The 27,008-nt window shown below is 36.1% G+C and overlaps 3 protein-coding genes across 10 annotated transcripts; 1 reads left to right on the top strand and 2 right to left on the bottom strand.

The window, feature by feature from the left end:
• Positions 1-1,038: 1,038 nt before the first annotated feature.
• Positions 1,039-3,798, top strand: LOC110798525 (probable polyamine oxidase 5). The gene has a single exon (XM_022003704.2). The coding sequence runs from the start codon at positions 1,355-1,357 to the stop codon at positions 3,074-3,076; it is 1,722 nt and encodes a 573-aa protein (XP_021859396.1). The 5' UTR covers positions 1,039-1,354; the 3' UTR covers positions 3,077-3,798.
• A 4,688-nt stretch (positions 3,799-8,486) lies between these two features.
• Positions 8,487-15,845, bottom strand: LOC130466769 (pentatricopeptide repeat-containing protein At3g62470, mitochondrial-like). The gene is made up of 2 exons (XM_056835365.1): positions 15,663-15,845; positions 8,487-9,101 (listed from the first exon to the last, which is right to left on the bottom strand). Exons 1-2 carry the CDS (start codon positions 15,843-15,845, stop codon positions 8,487-8,489), a joined length of 798 nt encoding a protein of 265 aa, XP_056691343.1.
• Positions 8,536-26,387, bottom strand: LOC110798524 (uncharacterized). Of its 8 annotated transcripts, none has more exons than XR_008927441.1 (6): positions 25,987-26,387; positions 24,133-24,502; positions 23,875-24,041; positions 21,628-22,065; positions 9,216-12,344; positions 8,536-9,101 (listed from the first exon to the last, which is right to left on the bottom strand). XR_008927441.1 is itself a non-coding variant. In XM_022003703.2 (4 exons), exons 1-4 carry the CDS (start codon positions 26,080-26,082, stop codon positions 21,772-21,774), a joined length of 927 nt encoding a protein of 308 aa, XP_021859395.1. In that variant the 5' UTR covers positions 26,083-26,387; the 3' UTR covers positions 21,335-21,771. The 8 variants fall into 8 exon arrangements, 2 of the variants coding, with proteins under 2 accessions (XP_021859395.1, XP_056692388.1); XR_002536086.2 differs by having other exon boundaries at positions 8,536-9,045; XR_008927440.1 differs by having other exon boundaries at positions 8,536-9,033.
• Between the last annotated feature and the right edge of the window lie 621 nt (positions 26,388-27,008).

The following is a 27,008-nucleotide window of genomic DNA, read 5'->3' as shown; positions in this document are numbered from 1 at the left end:
CTAATAAATATCAATTGTTTAATACAATTTTTCATATAAGGCGGTCTTACAAAAAATACCACCTTGGTGTCATATAACTTAAGCAATTGAACCAATTAATTAAGCAATAGAACCAATTAGTTAAGTACTTAAACCAATTAGTTAAGCAATGAACTAATTAGTTAAGCACTAGAAATAGTTTGTTTTTTTTATTTTGATAAACCTAGAAATAGTTAGTTAAGCATTATAACTAATTAGTTAAGCAATAAAACCAATTAGTTAAACAATCAAAGTGGTCTTTTCGGTAAGGCGATTTTACACAAAAGTTTCCGGTTTTTAATCCTTTGAATTTTTTTCATCCCTTCTAAAAAGTATTGTATAGTTTATGAAAATGAAGAACAATACTTATGATAAGGGTTTTAAAAAATCAAAGAGGGAGGGACAAAATAAAACTTATGATAAGGGTTTTAAAAAATAAAAATAAAAGGGGTTTTGAAGTAGATAAGGTCGATGAGTATATAATATTTTCGTCACAAAAAAAAAGCATATATAATAGTAATAACAAAAATTCTTCAAAAAAAAAGAAGTACCAGTAATAAAAAGGATATAAATTTCCGGTTTAATTTATGGATCAAATACGTTGAATTTATTTTAATTTGCCAAATTGACAGCGTGTTCATTTTAATTTACCAAATTGTCGTCAGAGAGCAGTTTTTTTTTTTTTTTTTTTTTTTTTTTTTACCAATTTGTCATCCCCAATCACTTTTGGTCAATTGGCAATTTGTTGGAGTATGTGGCGTGAGAGGGTTAGCCATATACCTGCAGAAGTGCGGATGTTCTATATGGCTGGGGTGGACCCGATCTCCCGAGCAAAAAGTTTCGTAGTGTATTTTAAGTTACGACCCCTTAAAATTTGTGTACAATTGTATAAATTGCATACTATTGTCCCTCGTAAAAGTGTTCAAGATCTGCCACCGTCGGCCGTGGTAGCTAAAATGGAAGTAGGGCTGAATAAAAATAGAGCCCTGTCTTTTTATTATTTACTCCATAGCCAAAATCTCTTTAAAGTACGGATCATCAAAGTAAAGTTAAAGTGGGAAAAAAATTGCAAGTATGAAACTGCTAGTGTGACTGTGTCTAAAGATTACCATAAACAATCTCACCCTCTTCTTCTTTATAAATTCCTTATCAACACCTCTTTCACACCACACACAGAAACACCTCTCAATTATTTTGCTCCATTTTTCTCTCTCCTCCTTCCCTTGTTTTCATCATCTTTTCGTGAATGCCCACAAAGTGTTTGTTGTTTTGCCTCACTGAAAAAAAAAAAAAAAAAATTTAACCCAGAAAACTGTTCTGAAAACTTGTGTGAAAAATGGGGGCTGAAAGGCCAAAAGTAGTGATAATTGGTGCAGGAATGGCGGGTGTGACAGCAGCAAACAAGCTGTACACAGCAGCAGGTGGGAAACAGACTTTTGATTTGTGTGTTGTTGAAGGTGGGAAGAGGATTGGGGGTAGGATTAACACTACTGAGTTTGGTGGTGATAGAATTGAGATGGGTGCTACTTGGATTCATGGGATTTCTGGGAGTCCAGTTTATGAGATTGCTACAAAAATCAAGTCTTTAGAGTCTGAGAAACCATGGGAATGTATGGGTGGTTTGTTTGAGGAGAAACTTTCCATTGCAGAAACTCGGGCCGAAGGCGGGTTTGTGGTTAATCCTGATGTTGTTGACCCAATTTCATCACTTTTTCATAGATTAATGAGTGTTGCTCAATGTAGCCCTGAAAAGGGTGGGAAGCAGGTGAGCAGCATTGGCTCATTTCTGAAGATTGGGCTTCAAGAGTTCTGGGATTTGAGAGGTGGAAAGGTTGAAGAAGATGATGATAATGTTTGTGGGAATTGGAGCAGGAAAATGGTGGAAGAAGCTGTTTTTAGTGGATTTGAGAACACACAGAGAACATATACTGGTGCTGGTGATCTGTTTAGTTTAGATTATGCTGCTGAAAGTGAGTACAGGATGTTTTCTGGGGACGAGATCACGATCCCTCGTGGTTATATCACCATTGTTGAGTCCTTAGCTTCAGTTTTACCTCCTGGAATGATCCAGTTGGGTAGGAAAGTTGTCAAGATTGAGTGGCATAATAATGATGAAGAAGATGATGATGATCATTGTGGTAGTAGTATTATCAGTAGTTGTAACAGCAGACCTGTGAAACTGCATTTTTCTGATGGGTCAATTATGGAAGCTGATCATGTCATTGTGACAGTTTCATTAGGAGTACTAAAAGCTGGAGTAGTAGTCAGTGATGAAGAATCCGAATCCAAATCTGGGTCAGGTTTGTTTAGCCCACCACTCCCTTTTGTGAAAAGGGATGCAATTTCGAGGCTTGGGTATGGTGTTGTCAACAAATTGTTCTTACAGTTAACCCCATCATCATCAGAAGAAAGTAATGGTCAAGAAGAAGAATTTCCCTTTATGAAAATGGCGTTTTTTCGGTCTGATTCGGAGTTTAGGTATAGGAAGATACCATGGTGGATGAGGAAAACAGCTTCTATTTACCCAATCTATGACAATTCAAGAGTCTTGCTTTCATGGTTTGCTGGTAAAGAAGCTCTAGAGCTCGAGTCTCTCGAGGATGAGGCGATCATCGATGGTGTTTCGACTACATTATCGAGCTTTATCTCAAACTCTAACCCTAATCAATTCAATCATCTATGCAATGGGAAAAAGGATTCAAAGTTTGAGTTCAAGAAAGTGTTGAGGAGCAAATGGGGCACAGACCCTTTGTTCTTGGGATCATATAGCCATGTTGCAGTGGGATCTAGTGGTGATGATTTCGACACACTGGCTCAACCACTGCCTAAAATCATCCTCGAGACTACAACAACAAAGACGACAACAACAACAACAACAACAACAACAACAACACGTTCACCACCACCACCTCTACAAATCCTCTTCGCCGGGGAAGCAACACATAGAACTCATTACTCCACAACTCATGGTGCTTACTTCAGTGGTTTAAGGGAAGCCAATAGGCTTCTTCATCACTACCACTTGGTCAAACACATTACTACTACCGACATTCAGTAAAATCGGTATTTGGTGGAATCCTGAGTAAGCGTCCATGAAGCTCATCATGGCATGCCCTGCCGTGGAGTCTGCCAATCGGTCAATTTTTGGCAAAGGGAAACTGTCTTTTGGACAAGCTTTGTTCAAGTCTGTGTAGTCTATGTTGCAACAAAATAGGGGATTGTCTGAAATATTACAACTTGAATCACGAAGGAGGGTTTTTTTCTTGATCCACAGGGGCCAGAAGAGGTATATGGTGGAATCCTGAGTAGGCGTCCATGAAGCTCATCATGGCATACCCTGCCGCGGAGTCTGCCAATCGGTCAATTTTTAGCAAAGGAAAACTGTCTTTTGGACGGGCTTTGTTCCACAACAAAATAGGGATTGTTGAGTATTTTCCTTGTTTCTTTAATATTTTTTTTCTCTAGTGGTTTTTAATAGATTTTGTACAACAATATAGTACTAGTTTCATGTGTTGGGTGTCCAGAATCAGACAGCTTAGGTAAGGATCATTTAAGTATCACCCCCCGTTTGGTGGGTTTGTCTCCCTCCTAATGGACAGTTTACTTCTGTTTATTTTGTTACTTAGGACCTCGATCTCTAAATTTGTTAAGAAAAAAAATGCAAGATATTAGTAGTTGTGAAAAAGAGAGGTTGAATTGGGACAGCTATTTTTTATAGATGAACAAAAAGAAGCTTCTTTTGAATCTTTATACGAAGTATCTTGTTTTGTTGTTGTGCTACTTGTGTTTTCTTTTAGTCTCATGCTTTTTATACGAAGTAATACCTTTGTACATAAACTCTCATTTTTAACCAATAGGCTAAGACATTATTAATGAGGATAAAATATTATTATAGTATATATTTTTTTTTATACAGATAAGGAGAATAGTACATTAGGAGCCCCTCCGCACGAGGAATACTCCTAAGTAATCACTATCTAAAATGCAAAGTAACTAGGGACTAGTACAAGATTCAATACACATGGTATTGCTAACTGAATGTCCAACATTTGCTATCCAATATGCTGCTCGATTAGCTTCTCTGAAGATGTGCTTAATATCCCAAGTGTCGAAAAATTTGAGAATATCCTGGATGTCCTGGATGATATAATGGAGTTTCCATGGGATGCTCCAAGTTCCTTTGGCTGCATTGATGACTAACAGGTTATCACCTTCAATGTAAATATGCTTGCTGTTGTGATTCTTCGCTTCTTGGAGGCCTTTGTGAAGAGCGAATGCTTCTGCCATGAAAGCTTGCGTAGGGCCTAAGTTGTAAGTATGAATACTGATAGGGGTACCGTTGTTGTCGCAGATGATGAAGTCAGCTGCTGCTGATGAAGATTTGCAAGAGCCGTCGAAGTTGAGTTTGAAGGCACCCTGAGGGGAGGGGGGTGGGGGAACCAACAAACTAGCACCGGAGGATTGTGAGTAACCTTTGTGTGGGTGTGTGAAGTGAGAGGGGTGCCCTTAAGTTGATGCTGGTCAATATTAGTTCTGAAATGCCATTCTTTGAAAGATATACTGGCTTTAAAGAAGAGTCGAAAAGCATTAAAAATACTATTGTTAAAAATGCAGTCATTCCTCTCTTTCCAAAGAGCCCAAATGATGAACAAAAATTTGCAAAGAATTGTTTGATACTTTTTTAAATAACAAACTAGTGTTTTGCCCGGGCGTTGCTCCGGGTTTTACTTTTAGTAGGGTTTACTTTTTGTAAAAATGTACCCATTTTTAAAAGATTGTATTTTACATTTATATGGAAAAATATAACATACATTGTAGCTAGTTAAGATGGTAAGAAATGAAACTTTAATCCATGAGGTTTGATGTTCGATCCTTGCTACATGATTTTTTTGGTTGTCAACATGCCATGATGCTTATTAGCGGTGACGTGGCGTAATAAGGAAGGGGTATACGTGACACATATACGTTTTCATAAACGCCTTTTAATATATTAGTATAGATAGTTTCAAAAAAGTCAAAAAAAGGGTTAGAAAAATATAGCCACCTTTTAGTATGATCGAGAGTCCACACTTGTTTTGCAGTAGGACACTGTATGAAGAGGTGATTAATGTTTTCAATGTAAGTGTCACAAAGAGGGCATACATTAAAAGGTAGTATGTTTCTTTGGAAAAGGGTATCTCTAGTACGGATACTATTGTGGCAGATTTTCCTATGAATTTTTGGTGGGAGATTAAGCTTCCAAATCCATCGATATTCCCAACGAGCAAGACCGCCAGAGATATCATGTGCTAGCCAGGTTGCTGATTTGACTGAGAAATCCCCTGATGTCGTGGGTCCCCAGATTGGGGTGTCACTTATGTCAAGAATAGGGATTGGGATTCCCTTGATTTTTTGAACCAATAATTGAGGTAAAACAGTGAGTAGTTTGGTCATGTCCCATTCTTTAGAAAGAAGAATGAAATCAGCGACAACAAGGTTCATATCAACATTATCTATACTTTTGTTAAGAACAGTTAGGAGATTATTCTGCATTGCCCAATTATCAAGCCAGAAGTTAATAGAATTTTCATTCCCAATTTTCCATCGAATTCCCTACCTAAGAATATCTCGTTGTTTTAAGATATCCCGCCAAATATGCTAATGTTGCTGATTTGGTTTGCAATTGAAAAAAGAAGCGTTGGAAAGATATATTTTTTTCTAATAATTGAGGCCCACAGATTGTTGTTATTTTGGAGATTTTTTTCCAACCAAGTTTAGCTAGAAAAACCTTATTCAGAGGTCTTGTTCGTCATAGTCCTAGTCCACCTAGGGACTTAGGTTTACAGATGGTGTCCCAGGAAATGAGTGGAGTGGAATTTGACTGGAAAGTTTGTTTCCAAAAGAAATTTCTATGGCCGAATCTAATTGCTGGCAAGTCTTTTGAGGTAGTAGAAAGGGGGAGCATACATAAGCTGGGAGAGCTTCAAGATTACTCTGGATTAGAATAGCCCTCCCAACCTTAGAGATGTAATTGCCTTGATGTTTTGTGTGTGTGTGTGTGTGTGTGAAGCATTCATGTACAAAGTAATACACGTATACCCTTAGCCAATCGATCAATTTTTGGCAAAGGAAAATTGTCTTAGCCTAATGGTTAAGACATCATTATTGAGGATATTATATTACTATAGTATATTATGTGTACAGGAAAATATATCAACAAAGCTAAATTCGGAGGGACTAGTATTTGGGAATTATACTAAATGTAATATTTGCAGAATGATATAATATTTGAATAATATAATATTATATAATTATATCATATGCTTCATCATTGTGCATGTAACATCATTGTGCCTTTGATGTTTTTTTGTTGTGAAGCATTCATGTGCAAATGTATTTCGTGTGCGTGGTATCAGAGCTATCCAAAAATTTAGATTGATCCTATATGTTTCTCCACTGAATACCTGATGTTTGGGCCCCATGGGACCCACATCTAATTAATTATATACGGAGGGAGTACAATAAATCTATACCTTTATTTCACCCGATTTATCTGTGGATGAAGGATAAATCAGGTAATGGGTGGGTTGGGTGGCGAATGGAGGCAAATGAAACATCACTAAATTCACCTCTGATCCATTACCACCATTGCTTGATTCTTTACTAGAAATGAGATGTATAGGGACTTGGTGGATGACCTATTCGGTTGATTACATCATACGCGGCTAAATTTAGAGACATTATTTCAACTGATTATCATGAGTTCTACCACAATTTTTCTTTTTGGTGTAGAGAGAGCCATAGAGGACAATGCGACAAGTGATGTAAACGAGATTCAATCCCAGGTCTTGGGTAGCGGGTACTACCCCCTCATACTTTACAAACTAAATTATTTGACATCCACAATTTTACCGTAATATTCTGGTTCAACACTTGCAAAAAAAACACTAGTTTTTTGAAGAAGACACATCAATAAGGTCGGTATATATTCCAATGAATGAATTATAGGATTGTGAAAAATGGGGGAGTGGCCCTCTCAATGTCTCAATTGGTTCCAATACACTTTAAATGATTTGTGTACACGAAATAAATTGGTATCACTTGTCTTTCTCATTCATAATGAAAAAATCATGGACAAAACAACATCAATATCTTTCAATTTCCCTACCAATGGGGAAATGTTATATGACTAAGTTATGATCCTTTTCTTTATCACTAATACAAACATAATTATTAATTAAGATATCAATATCATTTGATTAATTATTACCATAAAATGTCAAAACTGATATTGATTTTTGATTATCCTTAATTGGCATTATTAGTGTTTCATGAGTGCTTTGGACCATTAATTAATTGCATTAGAATAACACCATATGACCCACTTTGATAACTAAGTATGCCACCTTTCGCTTAATTACTAGCTCCTTCTAAACTTCTATTAATACAAAATTATTTTAATTAAAGCATGAAATTAACAATAAGTAACCTCTTTTGAGACTCATTATTAACGTTTCTAAAGGGAATACATCGACATTATAGAGATATGTACAAAGATATTTAGGTACTCCATAATCAATCCGTTTGATTTATGGGAAACTAAACATATTTTCAAAGAAACTAATACAACAACAAACTGGCTTGCGAACATGATATATTTTTAGTGATAAAATGTATGTAGACCCATGTAATTGCCCGCATTTACTTTATATTCTCAATAGTGATTACTTAGGAGTGACCATTGAACGGAGAGGATCTTAATGTATTATTCTTCTTACATTCCAAAAAAAAAATGATGCACTAGTTTTGACCTACTGAATACTTGAGACACGTGTATGATAGGATCATAGGTTCATAACCCTCTTCCTATTTGTAATATTCTTGTGACCTGGTCTGGTTTGATATGGGCTCGTCTAATTTTTCACGGTCTTATCTGGTCGGTATGAATTTTTGGTATGAATTTTTCAGATCTTGTCTGTTCTGATTGGTTTGAATGCTTTCTTTAGGTGGTTTTTTTTTTTCTGGTCTGTTTTGGTCTGTTTTTTTAGGTTTGATAACATATGGTATACACTTTTCTTTTCTAGTAAAGTACTACTCCGTAATAATTTAAGAAAAATACATAATATATAATAAGAATATATAATAAGAATAAGGTTAAGAGAACACGAAAAAATCGCACAAAAACATGACACACTAATTAATTTAAGGATTTTTTGCCAAAAAGGACCTTTTATAAGCATATTTTTGCGAGAAAGGACCTTTTATGTCAAAATTGGTGAAATGGGACCTAAAATACAACATTTTTTGTTAAGTGGGACCTTTGCCCGGATTCTTGGAGTCAACCCAAGTTTCTGGCGTTGACTTCGACACGTGGCAGCCGGAAACTGCCACGTGTCAATATCCTTATTTAAAAAATAAAAAAAAATAAAAAAAAAAATTTATTAAAAAAAAAATTCCCTCCAAAACCAACATCATTTACTGAAACATTTTTACCCACAAAAAAAAAAATCAAAGTAAGATTTCATCATCATCATAATATAAGTATGAATTGTTGGCTCAATTCCACTCTGAATCATCTTCTTGTAAACACGAACTGCATCATCCGGCATTCTTCTATTCATCATCAACTTAATCAAAGCATTATACAGTTGCCCATCAGGTGGGTAACCCTTTTCCTTCAGCTCTTTTAACAAACCAAACACCATATCCATCTTTTTAAGGTTCCTAAATCTAGTAATCAAACAAGTATATACAACAGCATCTGGGTTACAACCTGAAGAAGTCATCCCATCAAAGTAAGCAACAGCTTCATTCAACTTTGAATGCTTGCACAAATCCCTAATCAATATAGTATAGGTCCGAACATTTGGGGGTGGACCCTTAACTTTCATCACCTCGAAAAGCTTGATTGCATCAGATTTCTTATTAACCTTCAACAACCCATCTAACATTATGTTATGAGTAACAACATCTGGGTTCAAACCTTGATCAATCATCTCGTTCCAGATTTCACCAGCTTCCATTAGATTCTTCATTCTACACCAACCACTAAGTAAAACTGAATTAGTCCCCAAATTTTCGCTTTTTGATGGGACATTGTCAATCTAAAACACAAATACACAACGAATTACAAAATCCCCAAATTTGGGAAGAACCCTAATTTTTTCGACCCAAAATTACAACAATTGAAGAGGATTTTGAGGGGGGAAATAGCATACCTGATTCGTGGAGGCCTGAGTAACAATTCTTGGCAAGCAATTTGAGTGAAGAAGCACTTTCCTTCAACCTTGAATCTTCAACAATGGCGTCGAGTTGAAGGAGCAGAGGAGAGAGAAGAGAATCGAGAATCGAGAATCGATTTTTTTTTTGGGTAAAACTGTTTCAGTAAAACGATGATTTTTGGGAAAAAAAATAAATTTTTTTTTTATTTTTTATTTTTTAAATAAGGATATTGACACGTGGCAGTTTCCGGCTGCCACGTGTCGAAGTCAACGCCAGAAACTTGGGTTGACTCCAAGAATCCGGGCAAAGGTCCCACTTAACAAAAAATGTTGTATTTTAGGTCCCATTTCACCAATTTTGACATAAAAGGTCCTTTCTCGCAAAAATATGCTTATAAAAGGTCCTTTTTGGCAAAAAATCCTTAATTTAAATTATAGTGGGTCATTATCTCCCTTTGTGACCTCGGCACAAGCTTGTTTCATAAAAAAAGAGCTTTATTTAAGCACAAACACAAACTTATGACAAGACCACCCATTAAACGTTAAAGAATTTTCCTTTATACCTGGAAAACCAAAACCTTTTTGAAACCAAAAAATCTAGTTAGTTGAGCATTAATCTTTATTAATAATGGAAAGAAGAATCATGAAAACTACTAATACAAAAAAGGGGCAATATTCACTAATTTAAGATGAAATTTATACTAATGGTTTTTTTTTTGGCTTGCTTGAGAAAGAGGCTTAGAATTATGTATAGCCGTTGGAAATTACTCCGAGGGGGCTAGTTATACGGGATACGTATAAACCTGCCGATAGTAACCCTTACAAAAATATGACAGGAAGGCATCACCTAGCAAATGCCCTGTTAGCCGGTGAAGTAAGCTCTAGTCAGGATCCCTTCCTATCGGTAGACGTCAATGATGCGATGTGATGGTTATAAAGGTCAAAAGGTCATGTGGAATGGCTCGTACCCTCCATGTATCCGATCCACCAATATAAATGGGCTTCATTTATTGCGAAAGGTATGCTATATGATTTGAGCATCGGAGGGGATTCTCAAATCACACCCAAGACTAGCTAACGTTCCTACCTGTGCACACTCTTACCAGCACAAAGAATCCCAAGACACTAAGCATGCTTCTTTAATCGTTCCCATTCCATACCAGACCAATATATATAATTCCTAATTGTTTTGAGAGTTACATTAGAGTATCTAGGGACCCTACTCAAATTGGGACATCACTCACATTATCGAACTTTTTGATTTGCTTATCTAGTGAAGTAAGCACCAATTAATTTAAAGATGAGTCAATTTTGTGTACTTTGAGTGCATGGGATATTTTCCTTTTTGAAGTAAAGGGACCTAATCTCCACCAAAAGCAATAAAAATTAATTTATTACTCTCTCCGTCTCTTTTTATTTATTCTGAAGCTTTTTTGCATAGAATTTTGCGAAAATGAAAACGTATAGAGAAGAAAGTGAGTTGATAAATAATAGGACTCAACTAATAAAAAAATATAGAAGAAACGAGGCACGGGACATCACTAAAAGAAATGGAACAAGTGAAATGAGACGGAAATAGAACCATAAGTTCTAATGTTTATAAATAATCTTTTCCCAAATGTAATTGACTAGTACTTTTGAGCAAACTATCCCATAGTGGTGATTTGCAAATCTTGGACTGAAAAAAGACACCAAACATTGGGGACAATTTTGCTTTATTCACACTAAATTAAGTAAAAAGGGCTTATCGTTTTCTATGATATCATTAAATATGGTGAAATGGTATAGAGTATATTATTAGATAGAAATGAATTTACAATGTTATCACAGTGGGATCAAGTTTGTTATAAAGAGTTTTAACCAAAGAAAGAAAAGTTTGATTTAAAGAGGACCTAGCATAAAAGAAGGTCCTTTAATAATTTAGTATATGTTGAGAAATCTAGATGCCTACACATAGGACATACTATAGGTTAGGTCTTTTCCTAAGACCAGTTTGGTCCAACTAATCAAAATGTGACAATTGATGGTCTTATCTCATCATCACATCTACTAATAAGGGTATGTTTAATTAAATTTATATGAAGTATAAAGGTATTATTGACACCACTATAGCTTAGATCTACATGCAACTGAATCGTATTTTAAACCTCTCAAAAATACATTTTTATAGCTTAAAAGCACATACATTTCAAAAGAACATATTGTACATAAAATGAACATATTATCCAAAGGTATGCAATTAACCATTAAAGGAATTGAAATCTAACACTTGAACAAATCTATATATATATATATATTATTAAAACTCCAAGGCAATCCATGTCATCTCGCCATGTGTCGCGATGATTTGGCAAGTGACATGGCGTCATCACGCCACATCAAATGCACACACTTTTGTTAATTGTGTCTTCACAAAAAAATGTTGGTATGTATCATCAAACTCATGACCTCTCATATGTTAATACAAAGTTTTATCCATCTTTCCAACAACATACGTTATAACTTTAAAACAATTAAACAAAAGTAAAATTCATTCTTACCTATGTGTAAAATTTAATGGCCAAATTTAAGATAACAATTTTTTTCTCTTCATATTTATTCATTAAATCAAACATAAAACAATTAAATTAATAGAAAAAATAATGTTATTTATTTTAGCTAATCAAATTGTGTTTTTTTCCTACAAAAGTATTTCGACTTTATAACTCATTTTACAGTTGTAACTTAAATTTTGTACGGAGGATAAATTACAAGTAAAAAAGTACATAAACTAAAGTTTTACACAAACAATGTAAATTACTCAAAGATTAAAAAGAAACTCAAACAATATCAAACACTCTGGGACATCGCCCGGGCCCCGGGCCACTAACTAGTTGGGGTTTTCAAACTTGAGCGCAAATGATTTGAGAGAATATGTAAATTGTTGTTGGTTGCTCACCTCTTAGGTTTAGGTTTTTTTTCTTAATTGGAAAAAAGTACTTCAATTATAGAATTTGAAAAAATAAACAAAAATATGTGCTTTGAAATTGTAAAATACAAAACAATACATGTAACCGAGTGTACCTTCTAATTTGTGTAATTTTATTGTTCTTGGCAAATGGAAGCAGGCAACACCTTTTCCAATTCCTTAAAAAAAGGAAAAGCATAGAAAATCAAGAAGATAAACATGTGGCAAGCCAAACATTCTATTCTAAATAGATATCAGAGATGGACCATATATAAGCCTGATTTATTCCTATCCTAAAACTTATTGGTAATAAGTGTAGTATCTCACCAATCTTATATGTTAGTCAATATCCGAGGAAGTATTTTTGCATATCTGATATGTGCTTGCAAATGCATATTATAGGAAAAAGACAAAATAGGAAAAAGACAAAAAATAAATTGAATGGTACTTTTTTTTATTTATAGAAGGGTACTTTTTTTTAACCGGAATGGTATTTGTTTTTACATGAATGACACATTATTTTTCCCCTATTTTGTCGTTTTGTTGACTGATGCAACACATATCAGATAGCCGCCTCGCCAACCTCGTCAATATCCCTCTATTTCTTCTATGTGAAACACTTAGTCTCAACTCACATGTGGATTAGTCTTCTCAACATATAGTGCCTTTATAGATGGCGGTGAGCCGATGAGGAAAATTGGCAAACTTGACAAGGAAGAAAAGTATCAAAGGCAGACTAAGATCCATACATGTTGATGATTAGGAAAATAATGCGTCTGTTGCCAATAACAACCAACATTCTAATAATCAAACCAACAATGGAGCTACTGAATTATTGGAGTGTTGAAATAAAGATTATCAAAATCAGACTTTAGAGCAACTACAGAACTATTCTATTGTTCTATTGTCATCAGAATTCAGAGTCACTGGATGACAATCAAAATAATGCAAGCTTTAAGAACTTAATTCTGAACCACAAAATAAGTACCAGTATAAGTCATATAACCAAAACAACAAAATATTATGTACATATTTCTGGAAAAGCCCCCTGTTATATATGAATCAGTTCCTAAAATGACTCCCAACTTACCCTTTCTCCTTCCCAAGTCTCTGTAGGTGTACCTATTAAGCTTAAGAATCTCACTTCTTATATCTGCCAATCAAAACTGAGAATTTTATGGAAGCGTTGCTGCTAAAAATGGCTGAAAGACTTAAACAAACATCAGCGATCTCTACAATACTCGTTCATACCTCAACTCTTTAGTACTCCCTCCGTCCCATATTTATAGTCTCATTTGACTAAACATGGGTTTAAAAAAAAGTGGAATATAGTACATGGAAAATTGGATATAATACATTTGAGTGAGAAAGTAGAATATAGTACATGGAAAAGGGAATAAAGTACTTGGGGAATTGGAATATAGTACATGAGGGAAGTTTTGTTGGATTTTCAATGCATTTTTAAAAAATATATGGGAAAGTGGGAAATTTAATGGCCAAAAATAGAAATAAAACTATAATTTTAGAACGCTCAAAATAGAAACGTGACTATAAAAAGGGACGGAGGGAGTATTAACCATGGATAATACTAGCTAATAACTTTGATAAAGGAACTCCGGGTTTATATGCTTCATTTTTAGCCAAGTGTGTAAACTGGCATCAGGCTAGCACTCGGTCTATCTTTGTTTTCATCTTGTATAACTTCACAAGGCAACTACAACAACCAACCATCTTGACTCTATTACTCTGCATGCATTTCTGGCAGAGTTCCGCATGATTTGTTACATGACATTATGGTTGCATTTTTATGCTCCCACCACCAATCAAAGTTTTCCCTCATCACACAATTCGCCTTTAGATACTTTCACAGTTTCACGTTTCACAATTTCACTACTTATTTCACTGATACGCCCCCTGTCCCCTTTTTGTTAGCCCCATTTGCCATTTTGGTTTGTCCCCAAAAGATTGATCCAATTACAAAAAATGCTCATGGGACCACAACTTACATTTGGTCCCACCATTTTTGTCTTTTCTCAATTCCACAATCCCAACTCTTAATAAAGCAAATTTGGAGCATGGGGCAAACAATTAGGGACGGAGGGAGTATTACTCTACTAGAGATTGCCCAACACAACTACTAGTAGTGCTGCTTGGACTATAAGAAGAGTGGCTAGTTTAGGATGAGAGCGTGGAAGATAATACCAAAAACATCTCTTGATATAATGTTCACAATAATAACTTCTCAATTTTGTAAATAATATCCTCCTGATCCGGATACATAATATCCTCCTGATCCGGATATTCTTCTTCTTTCCTTAGTTGTAGTATTACGTACATATTTGCACAACTCCCTTGTAATATATAAATGTATTCCGTTGTGAAGCTCATCAATAATATGTATTCAATTCTTCCTTACATGGTATAGTAGAATTCAAACGTCCATCTTTTTCTCTACCAACATTTTCATGGCATCAAACAACAACGATGTCGAACCTTCGCACCCCTTCATTGTAAGCCTTCAAATGCCAACAAGGCACACTATGATATGTGCCTCGGCTCATGCCATTCATTCTCATGTCAACGGCCCACTGACAACACCACAGGCTTACATTGCAACAACCAGTAATGCCACACTTCCGACAACATGGCTCCTTGATTCTGGCGCCACTCACCATGTCACTTACGACATGTCAAACTTATCCTTCATACATCCGTATGTTGGAACCAAAGTGATTGTCATGGGCAATGGCACTGGTGCCCCTATTACTCACATTGGCTCGCGTATTCTCCTTACATCTCCTTCTAACTCTATTCATTTATTGAATGTTCTATGTGCACCCAATATGACTCGCAACATCATTTCTGTTTCCCAATTATGTGCCGATAATAATCTTGTCATTGAGTTCTTACCCGATTCCTTCATAATCAAGGACAATCTCACAAGGGCACATCTTATCAAGGGTCCAAATAGGCAAGGGATTTATGAGTTGCCGTCTTTTCCATCAATTCTTGCCTTTTCCAGCGTCAACGAACCGACAATTTGGCAATAAATTGGCATCATATGCTACTTTCAAGAATCGCTTGTCAGATTTTAGAATCAATGTTTTCGGATTTTTTCTTTTTTTCTTTAAATTGTGGTGTATACCAATACAACAAAGTCATAAGCTTCCATTCAATAAATCAAGATTAGTATCTCACGCTCCTCTTGAAATTATTTACACCAATTTATGGACTTTCCTAATTTATCTTCATAATTTCAAATACTATGTTGCGGGAGCCTTACCCCGCTTCTTGCGGGAGCCTTTTTGAGGCAATGGGGTAATGATAATGATGATGAATTTCAAATACTATGTTGTGTTTATTGATCACTTACCGAATGATCATTTACCATACATCTGGTTCTATCCTCTCAAAAATAAATCCTACACTAAGCTAGCTTTTCATTCAAAGCCTCAACATAAAATATCTTAAGAAGTCTATCAAAATCCTTTACTCACAACACTAACGGCTTGAACAATGTCTGATAGAGTACAAACCATATCATAAATTATGCTCCAATCCGCATTTGCATAAGGAATGGGTGACATGAACTCCTCGTCTTCATTGGAACTAGGAGACTCTGATGATGACAATTTGAAATGAGATGCCAAAGGAACGGACACAGGCTTGGCATTCAACATATGAAATCGCTCAAAACCTTTTCAATGTACTTTTCTTAGTACAAGTACAAACTCCGTCTTTCACGATCTCGTATGATTATTTTTATGTTGAGAATCTTCCTTCGACCCAAAATCCTTCATTTCAAATTCCCCTTTCAACATCTCTTTCACCTCATGAACCTTAAACGTGTCTTTTGCTACAACAAGCATATCATCAACGTATAACAAAAGATACAACAAATAGCCATTACTCACCTTATTCAAGTAAATACAACTACGGTACTCACTCCGGGAGAAACAATGCCCCAACAGAAATTGGTCAAACCGTTCATACATTGCTGAGGTGATTGTTTCACCATAAAACGACTTCTTCAACAAGCACACATGCTTCTCTTGCCCTCAACAACAAACCATCCAGTTGTCACATGTAAATCTCATCCTTAAGCTCTCCATGCAAGAAAGCATCTTCATATCCAATAGCTCAACTCCAAATCATGCATGGCAACAAGAGCAAGTAATGTACGAATGGAAGTATGTCTTACCACTATTCTCATTGTAATCGGCTCCGGAACTTGGCTAAAACCGTGTGCTATGACTAGACCTGTCAAACGGGTCGGTCGGGTCGGGTTGTGAAAATTTACTTTCGGGTTCGGGTTGAATCGGGTCGGTCACTTTCGGGTTCGGGTTTATAAATGCTTGTTCAAGACCCAGAACTTTCGGGTTCGGGTCGACCCAACGGGTTGAGAGATTTTAAAACACGCATTATATTTTCATTAATTTAGGTGAAAAATATACAAAATATTGGCACAAGTTAACAAATTTTCCTACGAAAGTTTATATTTTGTCAAATTCAATCATAAAATGGCGTATAATTCAAATTAAAATCATATTACACAGAACAATAGTAAAAACAACGTGTCTTTTATGCTTAAATTTTCTCATAATCTCATTTATTGCTATAAATACAATGATTTTCAATCGGTCGGGTCTAAAACGGGTTCGGTCGGGTTTTGACCCATTCCTTTTCGGGTTGTTCGGGTTCGGATAAAATCGGGTTACGGGTCACAAAATCTTGTTCAGGACCCAGTATTTTCGGGTCGGGTTCGGGTCGGTTTTCGGGTTGGGTCGATTTTTGACAGCTCTAGCTATGACTCTTGCTTTGCACATTGACAACTCAATTTCCTTAATCCCCTCTTAGTATTTGTAGACCTATTAGCAATCAACAATTCTCTTACCCAACAGTGTTTCTACAAGCTCCCATGTTTGGTTATTTTGAAGAGACTCCATCTCTTCTGCCATGGCTACTTGCCACTTTCCGGAGTTAACAGTCCCTCGTTGCTTCGTTTTATGAGTGACTCAAGATCAATGATATCACTTGCGACACTCAAATCATAAGCCGCCATCTACTTAAATTGAACAAGACCGTAGGCTTAATAGGCCAGTTAGTATTATGTTGTGCAAGACTTGATTTTTGCCCATAGCGAGTTTGTTCCTTCCTAGGTGTGGTGACCTTCCTATAAAAGAAAATATCCACCTTTTGTGGTGTTTCTACGCCACCATCATCATCATCAAGAACATCTTCTACATCCTTCTCATGAGTTTCATCACCATTAACACCCCCGCCTCATTCCCAACAAGGTTAAAAGAAGAGGTCTCTTCTTTATGGATAAACACATACTCATTGAAAGTGAAATCTCGGTTATAAATGATTCTTGATGAACTAGGGTCCAAAATCTATAGCCTTTGACCCAATCCATGTATCATAAGAAGATACACTGCTTTGCTCGTGGCTCCAACTTCCCATCATTCACATAAGCATAAACCGGAGAACCAAATACCCTCATTCCGGAAAGATCCGCTGGCAAACCCGACCACATCTCCTCTGTCGTCTTCAACCTAAGAGCGGTACGTGATGACAAGTTTGCCAAATGAGCCGCCATTTTTACCGAATCGGACCAAAATACCTTGCTTAATCCCGCTTGAAACAACATTCAACGAGCCTTTTTCGAGCAAAGTCCTTTTCATCCTTTCCGCCACTCCATTTTGTTGTGGTCTACCGGCAGAGTGCGACGCTGGACAATCCCAAGCTTTTTGCAAAACTTGGTGAACTCTTTCTCAAAGGACACATTGTCCGTTCACAACCTTTTACTTGCTTTCATGTTTGCTTCTCAATCAAAATCTTCCAATCTTGGACCTCTTCAAATACTTGATCTTTACTTTTCAAGAACACTCGCACCTTCCTTGAATAATCATTAATAACGGTGACCACCCAAAGATGACTTCCCATGATCAGATTTCCCAAACCGTCGTCCATCTTGAGGGGGTTTGTGGAAGATAATATCAAGAACATCTCTTGATATAATCTTCACAATAATATCTTCTCACATCTTCGACTACTTAATATACTAGGAGCAGATTATCTTTTACTAATGCAAATAATATCCCCTTGATTGTGTACATAATATCCTCCTGACCGGATATTCTTCTCCTTTCCTCGGTAGTAGTATTCGTACATATTTGCATAACTCTCTTGTAATATATATTCTGCTATAAGGCTCGATAATATGTATTCAATTCTTCTATAAAGAGAGGAGCTTTAACATCCTCCTCCCTCCACCCAAACTCTATGAATATCCAGCTTAGGCGCTCGAGTTTCACTCTCGAAGACAATGGCCTCCGTCTTTGTTGGACATTTGGGCATAGGCATGTTGCTCTTGTCTCCCTTGTCTGCTGACATCAACTTCAATTGTGGGTAAAAACTAAAAAGCAACTACCTTCCATCTCAAGTCTCAAATTAAAAAACCAGACACGAGTCTGATTCTCAAAACTTGTTTTAGAATTAAGTCAATTAACCATTAATTCTGTTGAAACATATAATCAACAAGAAGTTTTACCGCAAAATACATCCGTAAGATCATTACTTATTTAAAGCATTTCACTGATAATAAGTTCAAAAGGTTTTACTATAAATATCGAATGTGGTGCATTGTGGCTAAGGTCTCCCTCCCTAGATCATTTTCACGAGATCCATAGCTTCTACCCCTCACAATAATCAGTAAACAGGACAGGAGGACTTCTTTGACCAAGACCAGATAACGCAAGTCAGAACTCACTAGGCGACTCATACGACAAATACAAATTTTGGCTGAAAGTGTGACTGGATGATTTGGAATTTTGGATGTTAACTAGAATGTGGATCTTCTGAGGTGTATAGGTTGACAAAGAGAGGTGTTTGACTGTGTTGACTTAGAGTTGAAGAAAATGATAGATGAGGTTGGTGCAAAAAGTTATAATACCCAAAATATTTGGGAACTTTATACTTGTATAAGGAATAGAATTTAGGATTACCAGCAGGAGAGCATAATAAAGTTGTAAACAAACTCTGTAAAATGGACGAAAACTAACGTTTGACAACTAGCCTTAACATGGAACAGTAGGATTTTTAGGTATCTGCATCTTAGTGTTGTCAGATAATTCACGGATTTCATTCAAGACTTGATCCATAATTTCCAAGAAAAGATTGTCAATTGAAAACTTCCATATCTGTTCCCTTCGTTCTCAAAATCTTAGAAGCAAAACGAGGACTTCTCAATCTGACTAATGTCCCATGAAAATAAGATTTGGTTTTTCTTCCCTTCCCTACTTCTCCCCTTATGCTCAAGACTCAACAGCTGAGGATGAATGGAGTGTAACAATCTCAGATCTAATTGCTGGTTTGTACCATGAGTTCACAACCTAGGAAGATGCTTAGCTGTTTCTAAGTTTGAGAAGTATCCTGTTGATGCTGAAAGTTGTAACTGGAAGTTATTTTAAGGTCTATACTCTACAGTTTACTACTTGTACCACATTGAACTTAGGGTATCGAGCTATATTGCATAAAGATCAGAACTCGAGTCATCTTAAGAGTACTATTAAAAAAAAATCATCCTAGGAGTTGCTTCTGCAAGATTAACCTGTTTATAGTCTTGCAGTATTCGAGGTCAATTCTGACATAATCAATTTCTATTACAAATCTAAAAATATTCATATAGATACTGTCAGATTAATGGTTAAAGTTTAAAACCGACTTTACAAGTGAAAACATGTTCATAATATGGAATGGTGTTTTTACAATTACTATGTAATATTAGGGAAATATTAGTGGTGTTCCTGTACTTTTATCAATGGTAATCAAAATATTTTCCGATTCCCAATGACCCTGTACTTCTTTAATTTACTAAGTGGCATTAGCGACCTTAAACATTAATGGTTAATAAGCTATTTTGAGTTAACCACGGTCCCAGGCCAACCATCCTCTTTCATTTCTCTCTTTTACTTCACTAAACCTTCTTCTTGTAACACCATCATCGACCATTAACACCCTAACTCCACCTTCACCAATATTCTGCCCCAACACCAAGCTCCAAGCACCCTTACCATTGGAGCAACAACAACCCACCACTCCTCGCAATCACCCAAATCAAGCAACAACTACAACCTTTTGCTGCTCCCAGCACATCACAAAAACCACAACAACCACTATAAACCAAAGCTACAATTGAGTAGAGAGAAAAAGAAGGTCGACATTCATCCACTGTGCACTGTGACTCACCGGGAAGAAGAGGAGGTGGTGGTGGTTGGGCTTCGCTAGTGGTGGCCGACGGATCTTTTATTTCCCTGATTGATTCTTACTCCTTACCTTTGGTGTACTCCTTGTTGCAGTAGGTGGATCCCCCCATTCTTAATGGAGGAAGAAGCCAGGCCAGTCTCGGTTGGGCGAGGTTGTGGGTTTGACGGTGGACAGTATTGGGACGGTGGCAGGGTGCCGACGGGAAAGAGAAGATGGGTCATGTGAGCGGTATGGCCATTGGATCCTTGTTTGAATTAGTGGAGAGAGGAAGAGGTTGAATGATGAGGATGATGGATAAGGGTACTAGACTACTAGGTTGGTAAATTGATGATGGGTTAACCGATTAACCGTGGTTAATAAACGTTAGATTTAAAGAAGTGTATACCAAAAGTGATCATTAATATCATGCTTAGTAAATTTAAGAAGTCAAGGTTACCATTGCGAATCAGGAAAAACTTTGGTTACAATTGATAGTCAAGGATCACCAAAAACTTTGGTTAACAGGAAGAAAATTATTGTCAAGTTTGATTAATTTTGTAAGCAAATGTCAAATGTGGCCTATAAGTTTAGACTTAGGAAGCATCGTGCGCGATTTATTATCTTCAACAGTAAAGCGCTACTCATGAATAATCTAAAAAAATCTGTAATCCATCCCAAATTAGAATATATTGACAATCCATCATTTCAAAAGATGATCATACTCCAATTCCATAAATGGTTTTTCTATCTCGTGTTTGGTTCCGCTTATCTCTATGGAGAGCTTAATTTTAATGGAAAATCTGGACACTAAAAACTCAAAGAAGTGCAGGGCTTTTTTCCAGAAAATTTCCTTTATTAGCTGATGGGATTTAAATGTATACAGTTGTTCTAAGCACAATAATGCTGAATCAATCTGGGTTAGTATATCTCAAATTGGTGACAAATTCAGCATTATTGAATTAGACAAATATTTCCTCTTTCAAACAATATAACACCAAAAAAGCTGATTTATCCTCTATCATTTGTTCTACTAAAAATTAAAGTAGATCAATTGACCCATACACCACAACTACTTTTCACACAAGCAGCCAAATCTACAGAAACATAAACCTAATATCCACAGTTGTGACTTGTGAAGCAGTGCATCATACGACTAAACATTCAGATGTGAAAAAGTATCAAATATAAAAGGTATCAGGGTTGTTAAACCTGTACCTGAGCTCCTCGCAGGACTGTTGGTAGAAATTCAATGACAGATATTGTCATGGACTCATGCAGACGGGCTCCAGGTGAAAACCCTCATAGATCTGGTTGTCCCCCACTGGATTAGGCATAGGACAGTCTGACTGTTATTGGTTATCAAGTTTGTTTCGATTTTCCATCACATTCTATGCGTGAAGATCGCAAGGAAAAAAAGATGATTAAAGTTGCTGACAGTAGTGCTGACGCGTAAGTAACAACAGACACTGTTCTTGAGTGAGACTTGATCCCCGCTGGAATGCTCCACACAATATCATCAAGTTCCAGAGAACCGTTGCTAGTAATGGGTGACAAAGAACAGCTTTGAGCAGGTGACGTTCCATGCATTTTGCAGTACATATACAAGTCAGGAGCACCAAACCTGACTTTTGAATATCCACTTTCTTCCAGAGGCTGTTAAAATACATGAAATCGTACAAGATACTTAGAAATGAATAAAAATAACCACCACACACATACAAATAACATAGCCAAGTGAATTGGAAGGTGGAAGCAATACATGCTTAGCTATAATTTCTTTTAGGCTGCAGTAAATTAGTGAATGCTTCCATCTGCTAATGAACTAAGCTAGGATCCCTATAACCTTTCTGATTTTACAATGAACATACAGAATCTTTTAGTTAACAATATGAAGTCTAAATGCCTTATGTTCTGAACTACCTCAATCATCTGTTAGATAGGCGATATAGATTCTTATCAAACAAGAAATACGTAAATGGTGAATGCAAATTTAGAAAAGTCCTTAACAATAGGCAGAACATCAGGGTCACTGTGATCCATATCAGTGCATTAAATAACACAGTTCTGCTGCTTAGCAGATGCATAACTTATTCTGGCAAAACAAGATATTCTCCTAATTGGAATGTCTACCAAGAATTGATGTTTACAACATACATTAAAATATCAGCACTCAGCACCATTTATCCAAGTGTAGTATGCTTTTCTCTAAACCCTCACCCAGTGTCCAAACACCAAAACAGGGGCAGAAAGTCCACACTTATATTATACTTACATGAACTCAGCCCCAAAGCATTCACCACTTCAACAAAAAAGATGTCTAGGGTAAGGAGAACTTCAAAAACAAATTTCTAATGATCTTGAATAAGCATTTTGAAGTTCTCCTGGAATCATCTACTTCCTCGGCTATTTTAGTTGTACCTTATTGACTTTCATATTTTCTATCGCACAACTTTAACCATTATAATATTTAGTAAGACATTTGTAAATTTTATAAAAATTTGATATTTAGAAAATAGTCAAAGTGTCCATTTCCGATGGAGCCAAAGATTCTTCTTTTGGCTGTGGGATGTAATGGACTAAATCAAATTGGCTCTTAAAACCTCTTCGCTTCATTTCCATGAAGTAGAAGATGTTCGTCCCGTTTTCATCCCGTTGTCGCTTTTGGGTCAATTGGAAACAACCTCTCTGCAATTGTAGGGGTAAGGTTGCGTACACCCGACCCCCCTTACCCCGCTTCTTGCGGGAGCCTCTTTGAGGCAATGGGGTAATGATAATGAATGATGAGAAAATAGTCAAAGTAAACCGTGAATAGTGCAAAAAGTCGTTGGGGTACCAAAAACAACGGAGGAATAGTTTTAGAATCAAATGAAGTTTAGGACAATATAAAACATGTCACATTTTTGCTTATTTTTTCTTCTATTTTTGTAATGTAATAGCTTAAGAATACCAAATCTATAGCTTTAGGTAATAAATACACAAGTTAGAGCACTTTGATATAGATTAATTATATGCAAACATAAGCAGATAAGATCTATCCGATGGAAAATATTACTGTATTCTTCATATTCCAAGGTCAGATGATTGATTCCGAAAATTTTGAACAGAATCTAAAACACACTGCAAGGTACTTAATCTACCAAGCAGACTCTTTCCTTATGTGCTACAACACCAAAAAATAAAGTAACAGTGCCTCTGTAAAAGCACCAATAGCTCATTTCACAAATTCGGAATTCGTTGCAAATAAAATCAAGATTCAGCTTCATATATGCTGAAGTCTTGACATTACTGCTCCATCAAAGCAAGAAACACTTTTTGATAAAATGGTTCATGTACGCAGAAACCTTTAGGCAAAACATATTAACAAAAAGCTCAAATATTAATATTTCACAGAGCCGGAAAATTTTAGGCAAACAAATCGCTTCCACAAGTAAAGATACTATGATAATTTATAACAGTGCTTACAGGATATCGAGCATGCAATGGTATCTCTATCTTGAACTCTAGCACAGTCTCCTGACCTGCTGAATTATTCAAGGCTGTATCTAAGTGAACTTCAACAATTGACTGATTGGAAAGAAAGGATGGCAACTCCAAATTAGCATCTCCGAAAACATAAGCATCCTTGAATGCTGCAGCAAAGAGCCGTTGGAGTCAATGTCATGAAAGAATGAGAAGGCAAAAACTTAAAGGCAAAAACTTAAAGATATATATAAAAAGTACCTCCACGGTAAATTAGATGTTGAAGCTCAAAAGGATCAGCAAAAACCCCAGATGGTAGTCTTTCAATGATTATGATCTCACACATTTGTGAGGAAAAGTCAGCAATCAGATTTGGCTGAATGCTTAATCTGACAGATGAAGATAGACGGCGATGAGAACCCTCTCCAATCAAACGGCGCTCTAATTGTAAAAGTTTAGAAAATGTTGGCTCAGAGCCAACTAGAATCTTATGTTTCATATACTCTAAAAAATTTGAATCGGTGAAGCTATCATATTCCCTGGAAAACGACTCCAGAGCATATCTTGCAAAACAAGGAGAGGAACTGGTGCTGTGCTTCATGTAGTCACCATTATAGTTATTAAGACTTTCCTGGAAAAATATGATAAGAGGAGAAGATGAAGAAATTTCAAAGTGAAACATGCATAAATCAAACTTTCCATCTCCTTGCCCAGCTAAACAAGGAAATAAACAAGAGTTTGCAATACCATTTCTGTTCCAAATTGAAGTTTAATCAACAAAATTCAAAGGAGATGAAGAATAATAGAAATACATGTAGAGTCATTGTTGTTAAACTAATACGTCACAAATTCTTATATTTCTCAAAAGCTATTAGATTTTATGCAAAAAGAGGAACAGAGAGATGGTACTAGTTAGTAAATGAAGAAAAAAGACATCTTTTAACAAAATAACAATCACACAAAGAGATTTGGTCATGGGTTGAGAACGGGAATTGAAATCTACGAGATCTATTAATCAGAACTCAACGAAAAGATAACCGGGTTCAACAAAAGTAACAAATCAGTAATATCCTCTGCAATTGTATGTTATGTTTATAAGATGATCGTATCTCAAAGCACCAAAATGATTCTAACAACTGCAGGCTGGTTCGAAATCAAGTCTAATTCCCCCCTCGCACACAACAAAAACAAGGATTGCATCAGGCAATTTTATCACTAATTTTCAGCCAATACCTACTTGAAACATACAGAAAACTCACACGATATACAACATGATCCACTGTCAACATCACATCTACCAGCACATATTCACACCTGCTTCCCCCCATAACGTGGTAGGGCAGTGCTTATGGCCGAAAACTTCCGAAGCCTTCCAAAAAATAGAGAGGTGAAAAGTCTATCACTCTCACCCAACAACCTCAACAGAAGCTTGAGCATGCCACAGCCTCAACTAAAAGGTCCAGATATTGTGGCAGGGAATTGCTATGACTTACGAACTTCGTACAATACCCGATTAAGGAAGAAGTCAACATTACAGGTAGCCTCACCCAAACTATTCCAAGACTATTAAAGAGGTTGTATCATCCTTTTGAGAAACATAAACAAACCTTCAATAGCTCATTATCATGAGTCTCATGACACAAGACCCACAGACCTAATTATCCAAAAACTTCAAATCCATGAAACGGTGAAATAATGGGATAATCCTGCCCAACAACCGATTAGGAACCTCGGCTAAACGAATTTTCTTTCCCATTTAGAATCATTATCACACCTCTGCAACAATGCCATACATTTAGACCACCCTAAAGTTTTCAATAGCATAAAGATACAATCAAAACCCCTTCTTGCTACTAGTCAGTGACACCTGACACCACAAAACCCTAATTAAAAGCCTAATCAACCTAGATAGAGCAATCCAATTGTACCAATCTCATAAAAGAAATTAATTAAAAGAACAACACAGAATTCATAAAAGCAGCATTTTTACAATGTCATTGATCTTCTAAACACATTGCAGATCATATATTTCACAATCCAAGAACAATAAAGTGACGTACAATTAAATAAAGATAAATTAGAAATCAGAGAATAATTCAGGATATAATTACAAACCTGATTTGAAGTTGAAGAGGTAATACGAATGGTGAAATGAAGAACAATCGTCGCAATTAGAATATGGACTGGAGATTTTCCGAATTTAACACCCATTTTTTCAATTTCTCTCTAAAATTGGGTATTAATTAGAACTGATTAAGTAAACAAATGGATAGATTTTGAACTGATCATTATCCGAAACTCCTCGCTAACTAGTGCCGCCGCCTTTGCCCAGCGATGTCATCACTCAACGACATCTCCGTCACTTCCGCCCTCCCTGGATATCTCCGCTGCCAGAAAGGTGGGTGCTGCGGTGGACCGGCGGTGGAGGGAAGGGTCAGATGGTGGGAGGAGTAGTTGTTACGGTGGTTGCGTGAAGAGGTGTTAGTTACCAGAAGGAAGGATGTATGAGAAAATTGTGGCCGGTTTAACTATTAGTATATCGGGGTAGAGTTCGGGTTCGAGCTCGGTTCGAACTTTAATTTTGAGCTTGAATTCGGCTCGATTAATGGATCTACTGTTTGGGTTCGAGTTTGAGCTCGGCTCAAATTGACTCGATAACAATTCGAGCCAAATTATTTTCCGAGCCAAATTATTATCCGAGTTCTACTTTTAAATTTACTTTAACAAGATTTTTGGTAAAATAAATCTTATGAATATATAGTGTTAAATAATTAAATGCAATCAATCATAATCTAATCTTCTATATCTATCTATCTATCTATTACTATATACTAAAAGAGACACCAGGAATGACACGTGTCAATTCCTGGTGCGATTTTTTCCCGCCAAAATCACTTTCCCAAAAAAAGTGTATCTGTTTAATTTTATATTTATTCTACCTTATTTAAAAAAAACTATTTATGTATAAGAAATAAAATTTAGTTTATAAATTATGCCAATAATATATACGGCGTAATAATAATTATTCTAAATTGTTGATATTTTAGTCAATTTGCTATATTAATAATGAAAAATATATCACTCAATATTTTGGTGAAATTATCATATTAGCATTTAAATATGCATATTATATGAAT

The sequence above is a fragment of the Spinacia oleracea genome, chromosome 2, assembly GCF_020520425.1.
Source record: "Spinacia oleracea cultivar Varoflay chromosome 2, BTI_SOV_V1, whole genome shotgun sequence".
Lineage (NCBI taxonomy): Eukaryota > Viridiplantae > Streptophyta > Magnoliopsida > Caryophyllales > Amaranthaceae > Spinacia > Spinacia oleracea.
Note: the sequence above shows the minus strand (reverse complement) of the source record. Positions and strands in the feature narration are given on the sequence as shown.